Raw genomic sequence first — 20,065 nt, 5'->3', positions numbered from 1 at the left:
CAGGTTTATGTTTGTGCTTTTTCCTGATTCAGCACCAAATAGGAGGAAGGAAACAATGTTTTATAAACAGTTTTTTTCATAGCTTGTCTTTCAATTTGTTGTGTTTTACACTGGGTATAAATGGTATATGAATTTGCTTTTACTATACTTAACTATTTTTATAGTCTAATGTGAAATGCAAATTTGTTAAGTATTGTCCTGTTTTTATGCAAAATATTTTTTATTCATACTGCCTTATTGCACAGCCTACATGTTTTAAAAATGTAAAATATGAAATATAACATTAACCTGAACCATCTGCATGTTATGTAGCCTATGTTCAGCCAATAGTTCTGACTTTCTTAACTCTGGATATGTTGTGTGATTTGGTTATTGAGTAATAACACCTTATCTTCATATCTTCTGTTTTGATGGTTACAAAGGTGCATCACCATATTACATATATGCACCTTTGAATCAACCTGCCATCATCACTGTTGACGCAATACAATTGTGTTTTAAGTAGCCGGATCTAGACTGTTATTAAAGTTGTTTTAGACTCAATGTGTCACTGAACCCAGCCCAGCCTAAATTCTACAGAATGTTACATAACATCCGTCTTTGAGATTACTTTGGTTGCGTAAGTTTAAAAGCCACTTAAAAAAAAATGGTCCAAAATATGAATGTGAGGTAGACGTGTTGATCCTATTACAAACTCCCAAATGTGTTGTTACACTAGATTACCATGAGCATATTAAAGTAGTTTATTTTAGTTTAGTTGCAGTTAAAACTATAGAGAAATCAAGAGACAATGCAGGATGATGAGGAAAACTGGAGCGTCACCATTTTGGTCAAACAAATAAAAGAGAATAAAAACAGAATGTTAATATAGGCTGCACGTTCTGCCTACTAAGAAAACACAACTCCATTAACCAAGATACAGAGAAAGGGGTGACTGATATTGTGTACTTTTGTGTTTAACAATGGAGCTTTGTTTACAATATTTACATAACTATTGAAGTTTAGTACCTCCATAAATAAATAAATAAGTATAAATAAGTCATCACTAACAATGTGATGTAGGCCATGATAAGATGGAAGCTGTGTGAGTATCCACTGTTGAGGCAGATATTCTCACATATTTCATACTAACATACCTGCCAGCCTGCCTGTCACAACAGGTACCTCAGTAAATTGCATATTTTCATGCATTTTAAACAACAAAGTGTTTCCTGCGGGGTAATAACTGCACCGACTGGTTGTTGTGTTTTATATAACGTTGTAAAGTTGCACTAAGAGGGGAAGGTGTGAGTTGTGATTGGATCATTTTCAGTCAACTGACAAATGGTGAAACTGGAGATAACCTGGCGAGCAGTGGAATGGGTGACATAACTTCAGTCACATGCTGACTGGAAGATGAAAAGTGAGCTGGAGAAGGGCGTCGACAATCTATTGGGGAGTGTCTCTGTTCCACCAATAGCATAGCAGAGACCAATCCACCATGACTAGACTTTGCATAACACTGTGGAGACTTCGCCCGCCATGTGGGCTGAGGATGAAGTTTGCATATTTTTATGCATTAATGAAAACAATGAATTAAGCTCCTACTTTGGTGTGGATCAACAGCTTGTCTGTCGAAATGTCAACTGAACTATGTTTTTTTCCACAGCCAGGGCATGGTCGTGGAACTTTGTGTCTGCTTTTCAGCATGGGGATGGGAGGAATTTTATCTATTTATGTGAGGATGAATGGGACTGCAATACATTAAACCTGTACACTAATACTGGTATCTGATGAAAGGGGAATACTACGCTTTTTAAGAACACAGTTGTTTTTCTCTAGGTGCGTCCCAGGGCCATATAAATACCTCTTCTTTACATCAATGTTGTTGTAGGTGTGTAGGTTTCAAAGCGCCTGGCTGATTCTAACTTGCTGGGTTTGTCTTAGCAGGAAAAACAGGTCAACAACACAAAAACTAGTCCGCCAGGTTGAAGGGTGGTAAAAGATATGAAAATGGCTGATACCAAAACAGACCTCTTTATCAGACAAGCAGCCACCAATATTACATATTATACACCAGTCACCCTGGAAATCCAAGGTTTAGCTCTCCAGTTTATTTCTACCTTTTGAGTAAAAAATGATGCAAGTTCAACAAGTAGTACCTGAAGTGTCCTTGCCCACAGAAGTGACATTTCAGAAGGATTGAGAATAGCTGTTCATTTCTTGTGTATAGAAAATTACAGTTTGGCTATTTGTCTTGTATTCTTGTAACACAGTGCTACTATCCACTGCTTTGACTTATGATAAAAAAAAAAAAAGAGTTTAGACACAGAAGATGGCATGCAGTCTGAAAAGCTGATTCATACTGCCACCTGCTGAGGACATGATGTGAAACACTTCGATCACTCAGTTTAAAGTGATACAGTATTTTGCTGTTCTTCAGTAAGTATTTTTCAATTCTATATTCCCACCAATATGTATATTTCAGGATAGAAGTGATCAAAGTTATTCCCCGATTTGAGTGTTTTAACAGCATATCATTTTATGACACATTTGGACAGTCATAAATGCCTTTATATATATATGTGTCATTTTATACATATACTGAGTTGTGTCCTCAAAATATTACAGTATCAAAAATAAAAGTATTTCAACAATCTAAAATAAATTAGAATACTGAAAACAATGAAACACAGTTTCCACACAAACACATCATGGACATCCACTAAACTCCAACTCAAAAAGAAACCAAACTAAATTCTCACATTTCTAAACATAGAATCGCTGATAGACTGATGTTCCCTTCACAGCATTTTTCCAAGAAAAGTCAAAATCTTGTTTATAAAAAACTAGATCTTTGTAAACACAAGAAACACAGGACATGTTCAACAGAGGAGGATGGTTAACAGTGCTCTCTCACAACGTGTCCTTAAAGTTATGAATGAGGGTATGAGGTAACAATCCACGGGGAGTAAAATGTAGTAAACATGACAGTCAACTCCCAACTATACTGTCTTTGATAAGTGCTGTTCCTTCTCCTTAGAAAACAGAAGACGGATTATTTGTGGCTCATCAAGTTGGATCTCTTCTGACAGTCACTGTTCATGATCCCAGAGTCCTCCTTTTACACTGTCAACAGCATTGATGCTTTCTAGGAGTGTAGAACTGCAAATGAAGTCTTGCTCCTCTTTGCGTGTAGCCCCTCTGTCATCATAATCTACTATTTGAGAATATCACTCAGCGTTTGTCTCGTCTTTTGTCAATTTCCTTTTGAAGTCGAGCCTCTAGAGCTGCCCTCATGGCTGAATCTAGGATATTGTTCTCTGTGACACGTTCCACCACCTTCTCAGGATTATCCTCCTTTAAAAACAGAAAGATCATGAGGGGAATTAAGACCAAGGCCAAATAAAATAGGTCAAAGAGTCAGAAATATCAGTCAAAGGGATCTGCATTAACCTTGTGCACAAGGAAGGAGGTAATGGTACCAGAGTCTGCCTGATAGTCAAGCCAGAAGAGTTCAGTACCATGGGTCTCCGTCTCTGTGCTCGACCCACTCTCATTAGACTCTTCAGCCTCAGCACTGGCCCCCGGCTCTGATCCATCTGGGAAATTAGCACACACATGCATATTCTTTACTGGATTTAGTGTCGACAAAAAAACATAACACCAAAGCGTATCAAACTTACGTCTGCGTCGAGGATGGTACACTTGAATATCAGGTCGACGGGGTCGTCTAGGGGTTGTGGTGTGCCTCCGCCGCTGAAGCTCTTTAGCTTGCTTCACCTCTTTTGCTTGCTTCACCTCTTTATCATAGTCATCCCTTGAAGAGACAATAATTTAAACATTTTGTTTTTGCTTGGAAATGTACAATATACCATATGCGTTTCAAAACATGCATTGCAGCATATCGCTGACCTTTTAACCCAGTTAGTTAAACTACAGCAATATTGTTCTTGTTTTACTGTAGTTTGTATAAGGATGAATGAATCCTGTTCCTAAAAAAATATATATTACCAAGTCTAAAGTTGCTAAAGTTACTTTACTCCAACTTTTTTTTATTGTTCTACCTACAAGAAAGTAAAGTATTTTTTTTATTTAAGTATATAAATAAATTATTTCTTATATACATTTGCTTTAGTGAAATGCATTTCAGAGACAAATGAATTGTGGCATTCTTATATGCATTTTCCTCTGCATTTCTATGTTGTGTCAATGAGCAACAAAGGCCAATGTTTTATTCAGTCTTGAGGTCATACATTACACACCCATACAAATATAATATGATGTAAAAGGTGACTTGTACTTTTATTTCTTCATCTTACGGAGGTCCTGTCTGAAAAACATGTCCAGCCGAATCGCCTGTTCTGTGAGGGTAAACGCTGACTTACATCTGATAACAGCATGCAACACTGACAAACCTGGACCTTTTTTAGCTAACGTTATGTTGTTTTGCCTCCAGCAGTATCCTAAACAAATGATAACTTTGGCAGCCTGTGCGACCTTTCTTTATAGTTTCACTTTTAACGTAAAATAAGCTGTATATAATTGTACCTGCCCTGCTACTGAACCTTCCTTTACCACCAGACTGACTTCTATTAAAAAAAAAGTGTGGTTGAAGCTCTAGATATTGTGAACTAGCTTGTAGGCTAGCTACTAGCATTAGCTAACGGTAGCTAGTTGAGGAAATAACCTAGCAATCTGGTTCCTCCGGATATGGTGCAGGAAGCCATGGCTCATATCCAAGCGGCCCCCAGGTTTGTATTTCAGCTCATGCACTTCTTCGTCTCTTAACATGTCCATTTTAACAAACAGCTTAAATGCGGTGACAGTATCTGTGAGCTAATGACGCTAATGATTGGTCTCATCCAGATCCATCGAAAGTAGTGACAAAAAGCTACATGCTAGCTTGGTAAGTTGTTGTCCAAATGTAACACTCCCGGAGTTTACAACTTAACAATAGCTAGAAATTACACTTTATAAAAAAAACTACATTCATGTTTACGTTAAGCTTATTCATTTTCATGTACTGTCTTCCACACATTTACATTACCTTATTGCACATTGCATTATGTATATTTATACCTATATTTTAACTTGCACTATTTTATGTAGGTTCTCATCTCGTTTTCTTTTAATTTAATTAGCATTGTTGGAGGGAGCCTGAGACCCAAGATTTTCAGTGACAATGACTGCTTCTGTATTTGTCGTGCATCCTGATAACAAATAACTTGAAACTTAAACTTGAATCGAGCAGCTCAAGGATCGATGTAGCTAGCTTCAAACTCCGGACTAGTTTTTATCCTGCTGTTTGTATTTGCGCGACACGAACGTATGTTACCACCGCGAGTTTCGACGCGCACAGTGCTTGACTCATTCATCTCTTCGAAATAAAGTTGTGCCTTCTCCGTTGTTTTGACAATAAAATCACAGGCTTACTGTTACGATGGTTTCTCTGAAACGAGAAAGAGAGGTTGAAGTGGACGATGATGACAACGAAGACCGAGGTACGTTTGTTTACTTCTAACGTGTGTGCGACGTTAGCTTAGCAGGTAACGTTAGCCAACCACATAGAGCTAACCAATGCTACTTGTAGAAGCCAGATGAAAGTGCGTGAGATTTTATTCACATGTCGGACCAGTCACACATAGGCAGATCAACAAGTAGCTACCACTACAGTGTAATTTGAACTGGCTTAAACAAATGTAACTTACCACCCTTCAAATTCACTCTGTGTTTCAAATCCATTATCTCCTAACAACCTAGCTAAATGCTAGTTCAGCTAGCATGTATAACGTTAGCTAGCTTACGTTCAGCTAATTCCACACAATCTCGTTGTTTTACTTCATTTTGCAGTGCCAGCCAAAATAGGCAGAGGACGTGTAATAGAAGACCGGAGAAGCCGCCACTGTCCTTACCTTGACACCATAAACAGGCAAGATTGTTAAATGTGCATAGCCAATGTTAGTGCTAAAAGTTAGTTAGTCTTGTCCTCCCCTATAGCTCTGCAGCTGATTCAGTCTTGTCTGGTTTATCCATCAGGAGTGTGCTGGACTTCGACTTTGAGAAACTCTGCTCAATCTCTCTCTCCCACATCAATGTCTATGCCTGCCTTATATGTGGGAAATACTTTCAAGGTAGGTGAATTATCTGATATTTAACCAGGCATCAAACACCTTGTTGTACTTCGACTGATTTATTTATGTATTTGTCCTTGTAGGTAGAGGTTTGAAGTCCCATGCTTACACTCACAGTGTGCAGTTTACCCATCATGTGTTCCTGAATCTGCACACACTTAAGTTTTACTGTCTGCCAGACAACTACGAGATCATTGACTCTTCACTAGAAGATATCACGGTAAGTAAAGTCATGTCATTTTATTTTTGATTGCAAATGTATAATTCATTTTCATGTTCAGAACCCTCCTTTAAAAAAAAAACAACTTAAATCTCACGCTGCATGTTGTTATGGGTAGAGCTGAAAGGGTTAATAACCACTATACTAGCTATAGTTTGTAGTTGAGATTGTTGTATCAGGATATATCTTAAAGGCCATTTGATCCTGTTTTAAAGGTTGCATCACAGTCAACTTATCCAATATTCAAATGTTTTGTCTGACATTAGTTACGCTGTTTTAAAGCATCACAGGTCATACTCAGTATCACATTGTCAATATTGAGGTTCTGTGTAAAGATACTCCACTGCAAACTGTACTTTTGTGTTAGTAATCTGACACTGACACTTTCTCCGCAGTATGTGCTAAAACCAACTTTCGCCAAGCAGCACATTGCGGGGCTGGACAAGCAGGGTAAACTGTACCGAGCCTACGATGGTACGACCTACCTGCCAGGCATTGTAGGGCTCAACAACATCAAAGCCAATGACTACGCCAATGTGGTGTTACAGGTATGATGAACTGCCACGGTGAACCTTCTTTGCACTTGGTCATAAAGGTTTTAAAGAATCCCAACCATTTCATGTTTGCCTCTTCTTCCTAGGCTTTTTCCAATGTTCCACCGTTGCGAAACTACTTCCTGGAGGAGGAAAACTACAGGGGAATCCGTAGGCCACCGGGGGACATTATGTTCCTCTTGGTGCAGAGGTTTGGTGAACTGATGCGCAAACTTTGGAATCCGAGAAACTTCAAAGCTCATGTGTCACCACATGAGATGCTGCAGGCTGTGGTGCTGTGCAGCAAGAAGAACTTCCAAATTACCAAGCAAGGTAAGCTTTAGTTGCCAGAAATTGTAGTGTTGTACTATGCTACACATTGCAGATCTTAACACATGCTGCTCTGTAGAGACTATGCTGAGTCATTGTTTTCTGTTCTGCAGGAGATGCTGTGGACTTCATGACGTGGTTCTTGAATGCTCTGCATGGTGCTCTTGGAGGCACAAAGAAAAGATCATGTGAGTAGGGAAATCAAAGTTTGTTTCATATATAATTTATTGTTAGAAAAATGTGAATTAAATGATGTCCTCATTTGTCTTTCTGCCCTCAAAGCAATCATTGCTAAAGCGTTTCAAGGCTCCATGCGGATCTTCTCCAAGAAACTTCCACACCCAGACTTGGTGAGTTTCCTGCCTGTGTTTTAAAATCATTAATTGACATCTGGAAATAAATTATTTTACGAATAGAATAGCTCAGGGTTATTCAAAAATATATTTTTTAAATGATCTTACCAGTTTTGCAGATAGTAATACCTTAACAAAGGCTTCTTCTTTTAAATTCCCCAGACTCCGGAGGAGAAAGAGGCATTGCTCGTGACGGAGGAGTACCAGGAGCAGATGTCGGAGTCTACCTTCCTGTTTCTAACCCTTGACCTCCCAACAGCTCCACTGTACAAGGATGAGAAGGAGCAGCTTATTATCCCGCAGGTCCCCCTCTTCAACATCCTGGGCAAGTTCAATGGAAACACAGAGAAGGTACCGATTGTCTCAAATATAAAAAGCGAAATATAATAAAATTGAGGAAAAATGACTTGAAGCAATATTACAAAGCAGTAATTTTAACGGAAAAGCCTTGGAGTTGATAAAGATTTTTCGCCCAAAACTGGTTGATTACATTTTTGACATATTCAAAGCCAGTGGCGTTTTTAGGGTGGATAATGGTGGGGCAACAACTACTTTGAACAGGTGCAAAACAAGAAAATTACACACTTTGACATAATGTGTCACATTTCCCACACAAGACTGGTCACAAACCTGTTCTCCTCAATATGCTGTTATTCCGCATTTGTATGCACTCAGTCAGTTGCTATGTTTCCTCTGGCAAACGAGCTCAATTTTACCACCTTGTCCTGCTGCTTTTCATGTTTGGTAATCCTCTCAGAAAGATGCTTGAGATCCTGAAAGCCTGTTCTTGACCAGGTACCTTTCCTGGATAACACCCACAGGAAGCTAAAGAAGCTTCTTCTCTGACAAGCCAGCAGTTAGACATTTTCCTTCTGGAGAACCACTCCTTGTTAGATCTGATCATTCTTACCAGCGGTTTGGTGTATGACAATATCTCGCAGCTTGTGTGCACTGAGGCATGTAATTCCAAGTTTTTTTTCCAAAAACAGACTTTCAAATTTGTGCTGTAGAAGATAATCTACCTTGTTCATGGTGACCACAGTTACTATCTTCTTTAAAAGAAATCCTAACTTCTGCCATCTACCAGCAAATGACGACAAGTACTTTGCCTGTTGCCCCCTCAGGAATACAAAACCTACAAAGAGAATTTTCTCAAAAGATTCCAGCTGACCAAACTGCCTCCGTACCTCGTCTTTTGCATCAAAAGATTCACCAAGAACAACTTCTTTGTGGAAAAGAATCCCACAATTGTCAACTTCCCCATCACGTAAGTGCTGTTCATACACCGTAAGATGAAATATGTAGCATTGATCAAAGTTTTTGACAGAACCATGAAGTGGTTGCTGATAATAGTAATGAATGCTTGTTATAATGTAACTCTTGTGAGAGGTAATGTCATGGACGTGTGTGTTTTTGTCCTCCAGTATATGCACTTGTTCATGTTGTCGCTCTGTATTTGCCTCAACAGGAATGTAGACCTTCGTGAGTACTTGACGGAAGAAGCGCAAGTTACAGAGAAAAACACAACGTATGACCTGGTCGCCAACGTAGTGCATGATGGGAAACCCACCGAGGGAGCATACAGAATACATGTTCTGCATCACGTAGGTTGAAGCCAGATATTTCTGAAATGATTTCTGGTGGCATTGGAACAAACAACCCCAAAAATGCATCAAATAATCTTTGTGTTAATCAGGGAACTGGGAAGTGGTATGAGATGCAGGACCTGCAGGTGACCGACATTCTCCCCCAGATGATTACGCTGTCGGAGGCCTACATCCAGGCAAGTCCTCCAGCTTATTCTGTGCATGTTGGAAAATGTTACATTCTTAAAGGCAAAGCTACAGTACAGACAGTTGCAGCTTCTGATAATGTGATAGACTAAGGTGCATTTAACCTGTAATGCTTGGGAGTAATAGTAGTGATATGAAAAAATAAATAGACAGTATTACTCTTGTTAACATGCAGGTTCATTTCCAATCGGTTACATAAAAACTAGAGCTGGGCAACGATTAAAAGTTTTATGGCGCTTTTCCATTACATGGTACCTGCTCGACTCGACTCGCCTCGATGCGTCCGTTTTCCATTGCAGATTTTAGTACCGCCTCAGCGTGGCTGGTCGTCATAGCGACTGCCGCGGGCGTGGCTTAGTAGCGTTTCTTTAATGGCTTTTCCCCATGGATGTATTCCCCGACTCATTTCCTGGTTCTCCGTCTCCGTAAACAACAGGATATCAAAGAGATAGTTAACGTTTACTGCTCCAGATTTCCCACCGTGGTCAGAAAGAACAGGGGAGACACTTTGTTTCTCTCACATATATATATATGACTCTAGAGTCGCTACTCGCTGCGGAGATAATCGCCGTCACTCTCTCACTTCTCCCTCGCTCACCAGCTCCCCACACACACACACACATCACACATGCACACACCAGCGCACAAGTATAAACATCAGGCCACTTGTATGCTACGGAGAAAGCTCTGCGTGGAGCCTCCGGCAGCAAAAGAAACACCGCTGGCTAAACTATTTAAAAATGCCGTCTCTCGCTAGCAATGCAGTGATCAGTGACGATTCTTTCCGACCAGTCAGCAGCCTTCAGGTTTTCACGTCACCGTTTCGGCTCGCCTCAGCTCGCTTGGAACCTCGACTGAGGTGGTACTAAAAAAAGTATCTGTTAGCAGGTACCAGGTACTTTTTTTCGTAATGGAAAACCAAAAAAGGCGAGTCGAGCAGGTACCATGTAATGGAGAAGCGCCATTAATCGCATGATTTCCCTGATAAATCGCATTGTTATATGCAAAATCCAATAATGAATTCAAAAGTAGTGTATAACTCAATTTTTTTATTTAAAATATTCTTCCCTGAGTTTGCAGGTATGATCTATACTTCTCCCACACACTGCATCTAACTTAGTCTGCCGAAGCCTCACGCCACTGTTTGTTTCGTTGAATTATTTGCTGGTGTATTGCTGGTGTATTGCATTTAGGTGATATTTCCGACTGGAAGTACTCCAGTGATAAGAAAATTCAACTTTGCAGTGGTTACAAATAACTTTGGTTCTGTCGACTGCGCCGTCTGGAAGAACTTTAAAATGAAAATGGCCATGTAAAAGTTCCGTACCCTTCTCCATGTTTGTTGGTTTGTTTATCCGCTAATTATTTTCTTTTCCGGTTCCTGTAAGCGCGGCAGCAGTCAGCAACAGACTCTTACAAAATAAAAGCCTGTGAGCAACAGACTTTTACAATAATAAAAGAAATAATAAAAATTGCGTTAATATGCGATAAAATAATTGTCGGCATTAACGCGATAACGCATTAACTTGCCCAGCCCTAATAAAAACATAAAATCAAATCATTATTGTTCTTTACATAAATGAATGTTACTGTTGTGCGATGGCCTTTTTGTAAAGATAAATATATATCACTCATAAATGAGTAATGTAAATAATCTTCATTTTTATCAAATAAAGGAACTAGATCATGCCTCCCTGAAGCGCTGCTGCAGAGAATTTAATGTATCTGGTGTATAAGTGGTGATTTTGCTGATGTACACAGTGGAGGACTGAATTGTAAAAGTTAATGATACAGATTATTAGGACAAAGTATTTGGAGTTTCAGTATGAAGATACCGCAGCTTTCAAAAACCTGTTATCAGTTGAATAATTTTTCATACCAGATTGCAGTTTTAAATCATTAAGAAAAAAAATAGTCTTTGAAAGTAACATTGTGCTTTTTTTTTTCTCTCTTAGATCTGGAAGAGACAAGGGAGTGACAATGGCACAAACCACCACACAGGGGTGTAAGTGAGGCAGCATTTTCCTCCGTGTGAATGGCCAGAAGGGTTGTCATCAGTTTGGAAATTAACGGGGTATTTAAGTGATTTGAAAATAACAACCGAATATAGAAATGAGTGGCAAAAGAGCATCAGGACTTTTTCTTTATAGATGCAAAAAAGCAAATATAAATGTCTCCCATGGTTTTTTTTATTTTACTTTTTTTTTTTTTATTTTATTTTTTTTTAAGTTTGATGTTTTTACTATGTGGAAGTTTCCAAATAAACAAACTCCAGGACACGTGTCTGTATGTTGAATTTTAATGACAAACCATTTGATTGTAATTTAGTTTTAGGACTTTGTTGTGTGTATGTGGTTATTTGCACCAGGGATCATAGAACTGCAACAAGATAACAGATGAAGCAGCTTTTTTTGAGTAGTCGTCATCCAAATGGTCTTGAATACATACCAAGAGCTTATTCTATATAATTAACTTTTTCTACATTCATAACATACATGTAGCAATCTACAGAATAACGCTTCACAAAACTGTTAATCACTGCAGAAACTGATGTTTCAGACTGAATCACAGCCTCAGTGTTGTGACACTTCATGCAAAGCAGAACATTTCTTGATGAATATGTATGGCTCATTCATATGAGATGGATAATTCCCCAAAAAGTAAGAAAAAAAAAAACAGTTTAAGTGCAATACATTTATAAAAATTCATCAGTGCAATACATTTGTGAAAAGGAAGTAGTTCTTTGTGTGCACACAGGGCGGCAGTTTGGTTCACTCCTTCCACATGTACTTCTCACAGAAGGCCTGGTTCTGCAGATGCAAACAGAAAGAGGATGTGAAACAAATTCAATTATTCACACTTTAAACAGTGTTTTGACTAGTCAGCATAGGGGGGAAGGGACCCAAGTCTGTCCTTTTCAAGAAAATATTCGGAGTGTCTATTTGCATCCCTGGTGCGAATAGCCTCGACCACACAGCTGAACTAACGACAAAAACACGTTCCTCGCGTGCACCGAAATCATGGCGGACATTCATCTTCCATGACAGCAGAAACTGGCATGTTAGGAAAGTTTTGTCTATAAAGTTTATAACAATTGAATTTCTAGCAGAAAATCGATACTACAGTTGCACTTTCTGTCTTCAGTGAAAGCATACAACCGTTGGTTTGTTAGTATCTATTTTTTTGTATACAGTACGGTTACCTAGAAACCAAGTAGTAAACAATTATACAATGTTCCGTAAGAACTGCTAGGTGAGGGGTTAGAACGCTTACCTTTGGTATGGGAGTTAGGAGTTTGATTCCCCTGTGAGGCGATCTTGATTTTGTATTTTTGTATTGGATAATTTGCATGCAATTGCGCAAGTCAGGGCAGGGTGGTAGGGGAAGACTCATGAATATGCCTGCTCTGGTTGGTTAGGTTTAGGCAAGAGGAGTGGGATTGGTTATGGTAAAAATGTCAGAGCAATAATATTCCAAAAAGGTGTAATACATTAGTATGGATAACTGTGTGTAAATATATGCCAAGGTACTGTAAATGCACAGGGGTACAAATAGCATACATTGATATTTGTACCAGATGGGGTATTAATAGAACACATTGCTGTGTGCACCGACGGGGTACAAATAGCATTCATTTCTAATTGCACCAGGGTATGAATAGCACTTCCAATTGCATCAGGGTACAAATAGCATGCACTGCTAATTGTACCAGGGGTGCAAATAGCCTCACCCAAATAGATTTTACATGCATTTTCAACCCATTTCATTTTCTCAAAGATGAAATGATGTAAATTTTTACTGTGATTTGTCAGTTTTGGCTGGCAAAACCTTATGCCCATCATCCATGCTGCAGAGAAAGCATCTGGACTCTCAATGCAGACCCTCGTAGTTGCCTCCCCTGGTACTATAAATACAGTATTGCTTACTTATTCACCATCACGGAACAAAACATTGAAAACAATCCCGAATTAATAGGTTAAAATCTCTACAAAAGAGAAGCTAGATACAATGGACTTAAAATAGGAGAACAGCCGGGAGTCCTGTAGCTGAGTAAAGCCTGGGTCAGGTTTGATGGTTGTGAAATAACACGATATGGGTGGCCATGCTGCAAATGGCAAAAGACGGTTTCGTTGAAAAACCTAATGCATTGTTGTACGCTGTATTTAAAAAAAAAAAGAAAATTTAACTTACACCACATTTCTGAGCAGTTTGAATGTCTTTGCACCAGTAGCTTGGCCCCCAAGTACAGCGATTCTTTCCCAGTGGCTCCAACTTCTTGGAGGCCACGCACAGATCAGCTCTCTGCAGGACAGACGGGACAAGAGATCCAGAGAAAATGAACCCGACCAAAGAATTTGTGTTCATGAGTTCAAGTGGTTACACTTTGTTTATGATTGGTATTGCGTTTTCTAGGGCTCAGCATACTGTTGTAAATTATGTTAGTAAATCAATTGTTGGTACAGTTTTTTTAGTGTACTGACACCATTTACTGCGGACAAATCCTCTTGTGGATCTGTAATATTGTGTGAAGACTTGTGGATATAGAAATGTCTTCTTTGTCTATTGTCCCAAAGGTCATTGTAAAAGAGCTCATTCTTACCTCACAAGCATGCAGAACGTCCATCTGGTTTCCCAAAACCTTTTGCAGTCGGGAGCCATAGATTTTAGTGAAAGCATCACACTGAAAAGAGCACAAGAGTTACTTCCATGCAAAGTGACAACGATTTTGTTTCCTTAGTCTATCTGATTTTAAAAACTGCTTAAATCACTTCACTGAAAAAGGAGAGGCCATATATTCTATAGTTGTACTGATTTGTGAAGGTGTTAGTTGGGAGTACTGAGGGATATTTAGTGTTAGTGGGAGCCGAGGGTCAGACCTTGGGGATGGCATTGGGGTGGTGGACACACACAGACTGGAGGAAAGAGGAAGTCAGAGGTTCGGTAGAGTTGAGACCCAGGTGAAGTCGGCTCAGCACAGCCAGCGTGCGGCATGACTCACAATCCGAGGGGAGGAACCACTCTAGGAAATCAGTGGAGCGTTAAACTTGGTGGTGAAAGTGTGAGTTTCTGGTCAAACTGATTAGCAAACGATGGCCTAATGTATTCATTATAAACATGTGACTAACCTGCAACAGGCTGCTCCTTGAACAAACAGAGGTGCAAAAGAGTACATATTGTGTGAGGTGCAGCTGACGATAAGAGGAATTCGACTATCTGCGTGCCATATTTGTCGACAAAATCATCACATCGTTCCTTATAGCTCTCTGGTACGAGATCACAGACCTCTCCCATGATCTTCATCAAAGCATCCTGAAGGGCAAAAAAGAAGATATTTACATGATGTGATGTATTGTACGGGATATGTGCCTGATGTTATACAAAATGATAGAAAAAAAAAAGTTACCTCAGTCATATTCTTGGGCAACAAGGTTTCCAGTTTCTTGATAATAAACAAACACAGGGTGCAAGCTGGGTTGAACTGCCCCTAAAGAGATGATAGCTGATAAGATGGCCATATATAAGATGGAAATAAAAAGTTTCATTTCAACTTTCATTTAACAGCCACTTCTGCTTTCTCATACTAACATGGGTGCTGGTGGCTGTGTTGAGTGCAGAACTGGATACATCTTTATTGGTGGCATGGTGAGGAAGTTTCAGCAGTTCATCCTCCTTACGGGCAACACAAAGTCCAAAAACCATACAGGTCTCTCCTGGTTTCTACATAAACATATTATCTTGCATTAAAAGGTGATCATTGAAGGCCATAGTGTTAATTCCTTTCCCCCTATGTATCTTTAAAGAAGCCTAAATAGGAGTGTAAACTCACCAGGTGACCTGGTGTCTGCTGCAGGACTTTCAGCAAATACATCTTCACCTGTGATTCACACTCTGATGCCTGCTCTCTTGGGAGGCTTTGGCACAGAGCATGCAAGGTTCCATATACAGTCTCCTGCAAAAGCACAGCAGTCAGTGCATTGTCTATGTTGTGGCAATAATACCGGGTATCTACTCTGCAGAGTGCAAAGCGAGCACGTGAAAAATAGCTTGACAAAATGTAAAGCTTTGAAAGTCACATTTCAACGCCCTGACATTAGAATATTGGAATTTCTCTCATCGAATCGGATTACAACGCACAAGTACCTCATTATAAACGCTCATTTTAAGGTTTCACTTTTAAAGACATTACTGGGATCCCAGCTGCTGGGTGTGTCTGCCAGTTTCCCCTTTAACCAATTCCACAAACCCTGCACATGTGTGGTCAGTAAAGTGAAAGTGTGCAGTCACCACCATCCTCACCTTGGTATCTCTGCTGGAAATCATGTTGGCAGACAGCTGGATGACCTGACTGCACTCTGAACACACATCCAATGTCTAATAAAGAGAAGCCACAGTGAGATTATTTATTAGACCTGAAAACAATCATGTCAGCAACATTTGATTCAGTTGGTTACTAAAGCCCAGTGACATACGGCAATAACATCACCTTTAATTAATAAATGCATTGGCTATTTTAAACACACACACACACACACACACACACACACACACACACACACACACACACACACACACACACACACACGTGCAAAAAGAGACTTTAGGATTATTCTAATACAATTTTACCAGAGATTTCTGTTTGATGAACCTGGAGTCTCCTTTTAAACAGAAAGAGAAAAGACAAAGGACACGCTTTTAAAAAGGTACTATATGGTAGCCTACTATATTATTATGCTATATATTTCAGCACTTGTCAGAAGAATTTGCGTGCAACGTGTTTTGAGGGTACGTTGTGATAAATCCGACGAAAACAACCTGATCTTTGACAAAAGCATGAATGGCGACTAGTCAGGTGACAGTGATGCGGACATTAATCGTTAGTCGTTGCCAGTAAATGTTTATCTTACCGGGCCACAGAGACACCGCGAGGACCACCAGGAAAAAGCCAGATGTTGACATGATGTGAAAAAGCACAAAACGATATGAGGCGCAGATGATTTTTGTCTGTAATAACATCCGTGCTGCTCTTCTTCTTTGTAGGTTTTAACCACAGTTGGCAAACTACGTATTAGGTGCATTATCGCCACCGTCTGCTTCGGACGAGCATTAATGTAGCATGTAATGTTGTTTGATAAAATAAAAAATAAAAATATTTAGGCCTAGTTCACGATCTGGAGATGTCTGCTTCAAATTTCTCCATCGATGCATCCAGCACAATATTTGCAGAAAAAGAAATGTAACTGCTCCTCTGTGGACTTAACTGTAATGGTTTTGCATCAATTAATGCAGGATGTAATGAATTCCTGTGCTCACCATCAACAATGATAATGTCACGATGACTTCATGTGACTAGTTCACACATAATAGATCAGTAAAAGGATGTTGTTTCACAGTTAGGCCTACTTCATACATTAATTCATATGCAACCGAATTAGCTGGATTCCTCTTAAAAAAATGTTGATTTTAGGACCATGCATTTGCTTAGCCTCTCTGATAAAAAAAAATAGCGTCATATTTCTATGAGAAGAGACCCAATGGTATATTAACATAGTGGATGGTACATGAGTTGTTGTTTTCTTCTAACTGTGTTTGTGTTGTTGAAAGCATTGGTGCTTAAACATGTCTGATCATTCTACCTGCTAGATGATTTTGGTTTTATTGCATCTCCAAATATGATTTGTATCTTATTATAAGTGTTACCAATCTTTTTACTATCTTAGCAAAATTTCACATTTACAAAAATATTCTATAGCCTTAATTTAAACATAAAATTACACAATACATACAAACTCAGCACTCCACTCCACAGCCCCTTTATTTATTTATTTATATATATATATATATATATATATATTATATATATGTATATATATATGTATATGTGTGTATATATATATGTATATGCACATTTTATAATTGTCTGAACTTAATCCTTCCTTTTTAATATTATTTTTTTTAACCCTGAACCATTGGTATTTTTTTCTGTTATTGCACTTGTTTTGCAATAAAGGATAAATAATTCTACTTTGATTCACTTGGACTTGGATCACCCAATCACAGTGGCAGGTGTAATGTGCAGGCGCTGTGGAGCAAGTCATTTCAACAAGAAAACAAACAAAAGATAACTTGGTAATCAATTTAAAGGCTATGTGTAAATCTCTAAACCACAAATTTTCACTGCAGTGTAAAATAGACTAGAAGTGGAGAAATGACCTCAAGTCCTTGAATATATGTAATATTGCCAAACTGTAAGACAATAAACCTTTCAATACAGACAAAAATATGTTACTACTTTATCTGGGCTTTATACACTCACCTAAAGGATTATTAGGAACACCTGTAAGATTTCTCGTTAATGCAATTATCTAATCAACCAATCACATGGCAGCTGCTTCAATGCATTTAGGGGTGTCGTCCAGGTCTAGACAATCTCCTGAACTCCAAACTGAATGTCAGAATGGCAACAAAAGGTGATCTAAGCAACTTGGTTGTTGGTGCCAGACGGGCTGGTTTGAGTATTTCACAATCTGCTCAGTTACTGGGATTTTCACACACAACCATTTCTAAGGTTTACAAAGAATGGTCTGAAACAGGAAAAACATCCAGTATGCGACAGTCCTCTGGACGAAAATGACTTGTTGATGCTAGAGGTCAGAGGAGAATGGGCCGACTGATTCCAGCTGATAGAAGATCAACTTTGACTCAAATAACCACTCGTTACAACCGAGGTATGCAGCAAAGCATTTGTGAAACCACAACATGAACAACCTTGAGGCGGATGGGCTACACCAGCAGAAGACCCACACCGGGTACCACTCATCTCCACTGAAAATAGGAAAATGAGGCTACAATTTGCATGAGCTCAGCAAAATTGGACAGTTGAAGACTGTAAAGATGTTGCCTGGTCTGATGAGTCTCGATTTCTGTTGAGACATTCAGATGGTAGAGTCAGAATTTGGCTTAAACAGAATGAGAACATGGATCCATCATGCTTTGTTACCACTGGGCAGGCTGGTGGTGGTGGTGTAATGGTATGGGGAATGTTTTCTTGGCACATTTTAGGCCCCTTAGTACCAATTGGGCATTGTTTAAATGCCACAGCCTACATGAGCATTGTTTCTGACCATGTCCATCCCTTTATGACTACCATGTACCCATCCTCTGATGGCTACTTCCAGCAGGATAATGCACCATGTCATAAAGCTCGAATCATTTCAAATTGGTTTCTTGAACATGACAATGAGTTCGCTGTACTAAAATGGCCCCCACAGTCACCAGATCTCAACCCAATAGAACATATTTGGAATGTGGTGGAACGGGAGCTTCGTGCCCTGGATGTGCATCCCACAAATCTCCATCAACTACAAGATGCTATCCTATCAATATAGGCCAACATTTCTAAAGAATGCTTCCAGCACCCTGTTGAATCAATGCCACGAAGAATTAAGGCAGTTCTGTATGTAGTCCATTCTCTAAATAAAGAGGAATATTCCTGAATTACTTTGAAATTCTTTTATTGAAATACAGTCCATAACTCATGTTGAAAATAACAGCTAATGAAAGCTTCTGAAGGGACCAGTAGATGGCAGCAGATCAGAGGAAATACTGTAAAAAAACAAAATTGGTGCCGCTTTCAATTTAAATTTTTATTAACTCCAAGTTGCATTAACTCATAGCAATAAATAAAGTTAACTTTTAAAACCGTACTTATGTTAACTCAAAGTTGCAGTATCTCATAACAATACATTGAGAAAAGTTCAAAACCTTTCCTATCTTAACTTTAGTAGTAGAAACTCAATGTTGCAAAGTTAGGGTAATTTGAACATCTACACAATACCCACTTATTTTCTGTTGAATTTATATAGTTGAATAAGTAACTTAAAATTGCACACTCAACAGTTAAGGTAACATATATATAAGGAAAAGTAACTTGCATATGTAAATAATCATAACAATGTCTGGATTCAAACTTTTTTTAATTTAACATGTTTAACATATATCAAATGCTTTAAACAAGCAACTGAGAACTGCTGAGACTCATAAAGTGACCCATGACTGACCCAATTAGGCCAAAGAGTTGGACTTTCCTCCTGAACAGGTAGCTAAGCGTTAGCTTCAGGCTAATTTATCACGGCTACAAGGGACGGGCATTTTATGTCATTTCAACATTCTTCTACTCCGATTGAATTATATAGCTAGAGTACCTGAGTTGTTACTCGCAAAAATTAATTTAGACACAGTCAGTAAAGTGATCCCGACTGGTCCTGGCTAACCCCGCCAATGAACCCAACGTTCCCGGAGGACCAGGCAAGCAAATACTCTTAAGTGTACTATTAAGTCTGTGCTACCAACATTGCCATCTTGAGTTCAGCTTGCTTCACGTTTTCTGCCTCAGTCTGTTCTTTCATGATGAAGGATGAAATGTGCTTCTTCTGCGCGATGGTGCCGCTGTGTTTTAATGTGCTGGGTAATGTCATTTTCCCCGCTGTGTGCTACATTAAAATCAATGCGACACACCTTACAAAAAGCGTGGAGGATGTCGATATGACTAGATAAGATGCATGTAAATTGTTGCGCCCAACACTATATTTCCATTTCTTTGTGGGAACACCGCCTTCACCTGCCATTTTTATCTGCTCGTTTTTCGGGTCTGAACTTTCCGTGAAGCTTGCGCAGAGGTTGCCAGACTGAGGTGACAAACGGGTTGAAAATTGTATATGGTGTG

At 39.1% G+C, this 20,065-nt stretch overlaps 3 protein-coding genes across 5 annotated transcripts; 1 reads left to right on the top strand and 2 right to left on the bottom strand.

Annotated features, from left to right (window-relative positions):
- Nucleotides 1–2,078: 2,078 nt before the first annotated feature.
- Nucleotides 2,079–6,007, bottom strand: c6h2orf68 (chromosome 6 C2orf68 homolog). 2 transcript variants are annotated; one of them, XM_039803002.1, is made up of 4 exons: nt 5,895–6,007; nt 3,666–3,799; nt 3,436–3,581; nt 2,079–3,339 (listed from the first exon to the last, which is right to left on the bottom strand). In XM_039803002.1, the coding sequence occupies exons 1-4, from the start codon at nt 5,903–5,905 to the stop codon at nt 3,217–3,219; spliced, it is 414 nt and encodes a 137-aa protein (XP_039658936.1). In that variant the 5' UTR covers nt 5,906–6,007; the 3' UTR covers nt 2,079–3,216. The 2 variants fall into 2 exon arrangements, with proteins under 2 accessions (XP_039658936.1, XP_039658935.1); XM_039803001.1 differs by lacking the exon at nt 5,895–6,007 and adding an exon at nt 4,670–4,810.
- usp39 (ubiquitin specific peptidase 39) lies at nt 4,553–11,470 on the top strand. 2 transcript variants are annotated; one of them, XM_039802998.1, is made up of 14 exons: nt 4,553–4,733; nt 5,410–5,483; nt 5,833–5,911; nt 6,019–6,113; nt 6,197–6,333; nt 6,729–6,881; nt 6,974–7,199; nt 7,310–7,384; nt 7,479–7,546; nt 7,712–7,900; nt 8,674–8,816; nt 9,018–9,153; nt 9,246–9,332; nt 11,298–11,470. In XM_039802998.1, exons 1-14 carry the CDS (start codon nt 4,693–4,695, stop codon nt 11,349–11,351), a joined length of 1,557 nt encoding a protein of 518 aa, XP_039658932.1. In that variant the 5' UTR covers nt 4,553–4,692; the 3' UTR covers nt 11,352–11,470. The 2 variants fall into 2 exon arrangements, with proteins under 2 accessions (XP_039658932.1, XP_039658933.1); XM_039802999.1 differs by lacking the exon at nt 4,553–4,733 and adding an exon at nt 4,779–4,888.
- Nucleotides 11,471–11,625: 155 nt separating this feature from the next.
- On the bottom strand, nt 11,626–16,402 carry sftpbb (surfactant protein Bb). The gene is made up of 11 exons (XM_039803000.1): nt 16,248–16,402; nt 15,967–15,998; nt 15,640–15,714; nt 15,170–15,292; nt 14,929–15,060; nt 14,747–14,827; nt 14,469–14,652; nt 14,220–14,362; nt 13,943–14,023; nt 13,534–13,644; nt 11,626–12,152 (listed from the first exon to the last, which is right to left on the bottom strand). Exons 1-11 carry the CDS (start codon nt 16,354–16,356, stop codon nt 12,114–12,116), a joined length of 1,110 nt encoding a protein of 369 aa, XP_039658934.1. The 5' UTR covers nt 16,357–16,402; the 3' UTR covers nt 11,626–12,113.
- Nucleotides 16,403–20,065: the final 3,663 nt, after the last annotated feature.

The sequence above is a fragment of the Perca fluviatilis genome, chromosome 6 (genome assembly GCF_010015445.1).
Source record: "Perca fluviatilis chromosome 6, GENO_Pfluv_1.0, whole genome shotgun sequence".
NCBI classification, from domain to species: domain Eukaryota; kingdom Metazoa; phylum Chordata; class Actinopteri; order Perciformes; family Percidae; genus Perca; species Perca fluviatilis.
The sequence above is the reverse complement of the archived record's forward strand: the minus strand, read 5'-3'. Positions and strand labels throughout refer to the sequence as shown.